The sequence below is a fragment of the Chionomys nivalis genome, chromosome 11, assembly GCF_950005125.1.
Source record: "Chionomys nivalis chromosome 11, mChiNiv1.1, whole genome shotgun sequence".
In the NCBI taxonomy this organism is placed as follows: Eukaryota; Metazoa; Chordata; class Mammalia; order Rodentia; family Cricetidae; genus Chionomys; species Chionomys nivalis.
In genome coordinates, this window is record NC_080096.1 from 13,377,868 (window position 1) to 13,383,931 (window position 6,064).

Sequence of the window (6,064 nt, forward strand, 5' to 3'; positions counted from 1 at the left end):
GGAGGGAGAGCAAGGAAACCGAGCACAGATATCACAGGGAAAGTGGTGAGCCTTGAAGGCATGTCAGCTTTCTTGAAGCACCCACCACTAACAAACTTTGCAATGTGCCCACTGCACCTATATTGTCAGACAAAGATGATGAGGGTTTTCTATCCTAGTCAGTGGAAAAAGAAGAACCGAAGGCAGCCAAGACAGAGAATATATCTGATGTAAAAAAAAAAAAAAAAAAAAAAAAAAAAAAAAAAAAAGGAAGAAGAAAGAACTAGCTAGCATCTGGAAATATCTAGCTTATTTTAGAAAGAGTGGGGGATCTGAGGAGGGACATAACAAAAGACTAGGTTTCCTCCATTTTTCCCCTTAGATAACACACTATAGGTCTATTTCATAGACTGGAAGCACAACAACTCCCTACCCCTTAGCAACTTCAACTTCTGCACACAACATCCATCGAGTTATTTCTTTCACATTACTTCAGGGTGCGCACACAAACACACACATACACAAGTGCATTCACTCGTGTACACACAGGCAGAAAGATACACATACAGCTATTCATTTAACCCAAGAACTGTGAGTTTTCTGACCGACAATTCTCCCGTGCTTGACTGACAAGTGGTGACTGTGCCAATGAGACACCAGGACTGCCCTCCAAGCACACTCTTTTGGTGATGGGTTCTCCCTCCTGTGGCTCAACTGTCAACTATGTCACACTAGCACATAAAGACAAAAGACACCAGTCAGTGCAGCACTGTCTCTCTCCAAGACTTCCAGGAAGGATCTGCACTACCTGATAGTGTTCTAACAGCCTCCCTGCCCCAGGTAGCAGCTCTGTTCTAAATTCTAAGAAATACCTGGAAGACAAAATTTTTTCCAAGATGCTTATCATGAAAGAAGCCAGAGACACGCGGGGGGGAGGGGGTTAAATCTATGTATACTCAATATCAGCTATGCTCCCAATCATGTCTGATAGAGTTCTGAAAGAAATTCTCTTGGCCACAGAACACAGAGGGCTGCACTCAACACTTAAGAGATTTTCAGTCTGTGCTAAAAGACCTGCAGGCTATGGACAATAGAAGCCACCTGCACTCAACTGAATAAACTCAGACATCACTTTCTTTCAGAGATCTAAGGACACTTTTGAGGGTACCCATTACAGTTCGTCCATGCTAATCTACTGCCCTTTGTTTCACAGCTTGATCTTAACATCAAGCAATTTGATCACACAGTTAAGATCAGACCCTAAGAGTTTTCAATGTATTCTGTCCTCAAAAGGTCAATTCCAATTATAAAGCTTAACTTGAGACAAGAGGTAAAATGGAGACATTGAGAGGAATCTCTCAGGGCCAGTATCAGCCCTAGCAGCTCCACAAGAGGCAATCAAAGAGGGAACGGCTGCCAGACAGGGAATAAGGACTGCAGTGACGAAGCCAGAACATCGAAAAAGGATGCAGAGGCCAGCACACTGCCACAGAAAAACAGGGGGTCCCTGGAGGCAAGGGGGAAAGGAGGCCAGCTGTAACCATGGGAGGAACAAGGCAAGTGCAGAAGACGAACTGCCGTCCCACAAGCACAACAGCAGACTTGGCCCCTAAACCTACGACAGCCAGAAACAATGCCCACCCCAGCAAAAACCTGGGCTGAACTATACTAAGTGGCCTAACGCCCTAGGCAACAAATAGTTCCACATTCCTGAGTCCCCTACTGCATTTTTCTGGAAAGAAAACATTTGAGAAATTGGTTAAAAGGGTATAATTAGTGTGCTCTAAGACAGAGGTCAGCAAACTCGGGCCCAGATAGTTGCTCAGGTGAGTGGATTTATCTTTTAAGGTCTGGATGCGATGTGTACATTTAAGGCCTGTAAGAAGTTAAACACATCACGTTTGGTCAAAACTGGATAATATCACACATGGCTGCCTTCGTCTAAGATGGCAGAAGTGAACTGCCCACACAGCCCATAGACCTGCAGTTACTACCTGAGCCTTCAGCAAAGGCCACTGATTGTGCTCTACCCTCAAAACAACACTGTTTTACAGCGTAAGGAACTTATGAGGTTTAACTCTTTTTGTACGATCTAATTTCTCCCAAGAAGACAGAACAGGACTTCAAACTTCACTAAGCTATAAAAACCAGAACATGGAGTTCAAAACTCCTGACTTCCAATAAAACTCAGTATTACTAAATACGCACCACTTTTCCTAACACCATAAAGAGGTTTTTTCATGTCTACAAACACAGTTCCTGGTTCTCTTAGATAATGAAGAATGTAGAAGGGTGACTAGCACTTAGCAAAGTTCAAATCTAGTTCCGTGTTTGGATTCAACAGGTTGCAAGGGGCTGCTCTAAGTTTAAAAGGCAAGGACCACGCATATGGGCTATACATGAATGCCAACAAATGGCACTGCAAACTCAGTTCAAACCCATAAATACAAAAGAAAATCCTCTAACAGGAAGTGAACATTGTTGATTATAAGTGGTAGGTATGATTCAGGAAAATAGTGGTGATTTAAACACTTAAGACAGTAAAATAGAAGTCTGCATGGTTGGCTGGAGATGGGGAAGAGTGTCTAGCATCCAAATCTGGAAACCTGAGTTCAATCCCTGGAAACCAAGATGGAAGAAGAGAATCAACTCCTAAAACTTGTCCTGTGGTCTCCATTAGCACACACACATAAAAATAATTAGATTAGATTATAAGATAGTAGCTTGGGGGTAGAGAGATGGCCCAGTGGTTAAGAGCACTTCCTGCTCTTCCAGGACCCAAGCTCAGGGCCCAGCACCAGCGTCAGGTGGCTCATAACTACCCATAACGCCATCTCCAGGGAATCTGGAGACCTCTTCTTGCCTCCAATAGCATCCACATACACAGGGTATACACGTACACATGGATTTAAAAAAAAAGAAAGAAAGACCGGTAAAATAAAAAGAGGCTACATAATTTGAGAGTAATACTTTTTGATACTTGTTTACAACTTCAGAACATTATTAAACATAGTTAAGTAGGAAAATCTACCTGTTAAATCTTAAGTTATCAGACTCAATCACTGTTTTATTATAAATTGTTAAGGAACCTTCATCCAAAGCATCACCATTACTGTGACAATTCTGACAATTACTGTGACAATTAATGTGTCAAATCATGAGCCTCTCTTGAGTAACACACAGCGGTTTCTAACTTTCCAAATAACATTTAGATATACTCTGTTGACCAACAAGCTAAAATGACCCGCTTAGCAATTTCAGGGAGTTACCCCGCAAGGTTTGGTTAGGAAAACGAAAGTAAGGAAACGGGCTTTAAAAGCCTGAGTCTACTATTAAACTCATCAAAGAAAAGGCAGATACTAAGATCGCCCCCTTGCCATGAAGAAATACGACTCCTGCAATCCGACGATCTGTATAAAAAGGTAACAGCACATAACAGCAAGACAACGAGCAGTCCCATAAGAGAACGAACGTATTTTATTGAGAAAGAGAAGGACTCGGCTCTCTGACACATGCAGTCACAGTGTAAAGTACGAGAGATGCAAAGTAAAACTAAAGTATTCAGTGGTAACTAGAGGCTTCAGTCAAAGAAACAGCACGTGCCCCCCAGTGATCAGAGCACCAAAGAAAAAGACCGTTATTAAACTATGTGGTAGATCTCCAAAGTAAATCTCGGGCTCCGCTGGCAGGGAGAAATGCAAACTCATCCACGCCCTGACCTTAACACAGAGGGGCAGCCCGGGAGACACCCGCCAAGAAGCACCTTGCACCTCAAAAAACAGTTCGCAAATGCTGGAGGCCACGCCCTCCAGCAAGGGCAGCCATAAAACTTTTGCTCTGGAGGGGAAATCGAGTCAGGAATGGTTTACGCTAGCCACGGGAGGAAACCTGGGAGCTCGAGTCTTCAGCGCCCGGCAGCCCCGAATGCGTGGGGCGGATTCCCGGCGGGAGGCTGCGGGGCAGCGGGGACTCACGACCCCGCAGGTTCTCCCCTCCCCCCCACCGCACTGCCCGTCGGCGCCGCCGCCCGGTACCTCTCGATGACTGAGGCCACCAGCTGCGGCAACTCCTTCATCTCAAAGGCGGAGTAGGACGCGGACAGTAGGGGCCGCACCGCCACCTCCCAGCCCGGGGTCGTGTCCTGCCCGGTCGCCGGGGCTCCGGGCACTGGAGCCGCTGCCGCCGCCTCGTCGCCGCCGCTCGTCGCCATCTTCCGTCGTACTACTGCGGCTCCCTCCGGGGGCTTGCCACCGGCCCAGCGCCGCCTCCCGGGAGGGGGCGGAAGTGACGCAATCGTGCGCGTCAGACAGGGCGCCGCGGGTCGCGCAACAAAAACGTAAGGCGCTGTGCCGCCTCTGACTTCTCAGGGCAAGACCCGAGGCAATGCGCCTGCGCAGCACTGAGCGCTTCAGGGGAGCCCTGGGAGAGATGCCCTGTGCGCGTGCGCTAGAAGAGCGGGCACCACTGCGCATGCTCACAGGAGCATTACTACTGCGAGGGCGCTGCTCTAAGGGGAAATATGGTTTCCAGTTTAAGAAAAAAAATGAGTTTTGTGACTTGCGTTCGGAATAAATGTGCGAGCAGGCTGAATGGCGCCATCCTGGGCCGGTCAGGGACGACAAGAGACCAAAGCCTGCTCGCTGTTAACCGCTTCCTCTGCCCAGTGTACCACACGAGCAGCCGTTCTAGCGCTTCCCAGTTCGCAAAGCCCTTTCCGCGCACCACCTCATGGCAATGATTTTCTTCACGAGTTCATATTTTTGCTGTCTGTCATTTGTATGTTTGGGACCCTTCGGTAATAATCATGAGAGGAGGTTGTTGATCTTTTGAAATGTGGTCGCAGCCTTCTTCCCTGAGGCTCCAGAGTGCTAGCTTTACCTCCGGAGCCGTGGGCTCCCTATCTAGTACAGGTTGGCCTCGGACCTGAGCAATCCTTTATCTCCACCTCCGGCGGAATTACAGGTGTGGGTCTCCACATCGGTCTATAACCCCGAAGGTGAGGGGTTATTTTTTTCGGGCGTTCCGCTGTAGCCCAGGCTGGCCTGAAACACAACACTCTTCTTTCAACCTCCCAAATACTGAGAAATTATAGGTGTGCTAAGCCACATCTGGCCATTGAAAGTAATGGCAAGTCAAATATTTCTGACTTTTGGGTAACAAGAAGGCACTAGGAATAAACATCTTCCTTTCCAAACACATTTCCGTAGTGGAGATTTGTTCTAGTATTGTCTCAAAGACCTGGGATAACATCTGTGTTCTAAATTTAGAATTGAGGGGCTGAAGACACGGGCTTAGCAGAATTCCATTCTCAGCACCCAGGTCTAGCTGCTCCCTAAGGCCTGTAATTCCAGTTCCAGGGGATCTGATGCCCTCTCCTGGACTCTATGGGAATCTGCAATCCCACGTGCACATAACATCCCGCCTCCCCCCACACACACATATGCTCATAAATCTTTTTAAAATGCTTTGTAGTGGCAATGCTGGGGAGGCAGAGGACTACCATAAATTCAAGGCCAGTCTGATCTAAATAGCAACTAACAAGCCGTTTCTCTGTCTCAAAAATATACATTTTGATATCCAAACTGAAAAGCAGTTTAGATGAAGCACAAGTTTCATCAATATTCTGACCTAAAAAATAAGATAGAAACTACTGAATAGTAATATTTTAAGAACTAAAACTGAAAAGGAATGTCTTTTAAGCCTGAGAGGCTGGGGAAGTATCTGAGAACTTCAAATCGAAGGCACTAGAGAGAGAGTTCAGCACTTAGTACAAGCTGCTCTTCCAGAGACCCCAGATTGAATTCCCAACACCTATACTCACCAGTAACTCTAGCTCCAGGGAATCAAACATCCTCTTCTGCCCTTCCTCTGGACCTAGAGTTCCTAGTGGGACACATCATACACATAAATAAAAACAATTTTTTGTTTTTCAAGACAGGGTTTCACTGTGTAGGCCCAGTTGTCCTAGAACTCAATCTGTAGACCAGGCTGGCCTCAAGCCAGAGATCCACCTGCCTCTGCCTCCCAAGTGCTGGGATTAAAAGTGTGAGCCAACAGTGCCTGTCAAGAAAAATCAATTTTCAGG

General features: G+C 46.6%; 1 protein-coding gene across 8 annotated transcripts in view; it reads right to left on the bottom strand.

Annotated features, from left to right (window-relative positions):
* The window catches only part of Ubr4 (ubiquitin protein ligase E3 component n-recognin 4), a 118,495-nt gene extending 114,251 nt beyond the window's left edge, over positions 1–4,244 (bottom strand). For all 8 annotated transcript variants that reach the window (XM_057784324.1, XM_057784323.1, XM_057784320.1 and 5 more), the window contains exon 1: positions 4,014–4,244. In XM_057784324.1, coding sequence (XP_057640307.1) covers positions 4,014–4,189 — 176 coding nt within the window. In that variant the 5' untranslated portion in view covers positions 4,190–4,244. The remainder of the gene's footprint in view (positions 1–4,013) is intronic.
* Between the last annotated feature and the right edge of the window lie 1,820 nt (positions 4,245–6,064).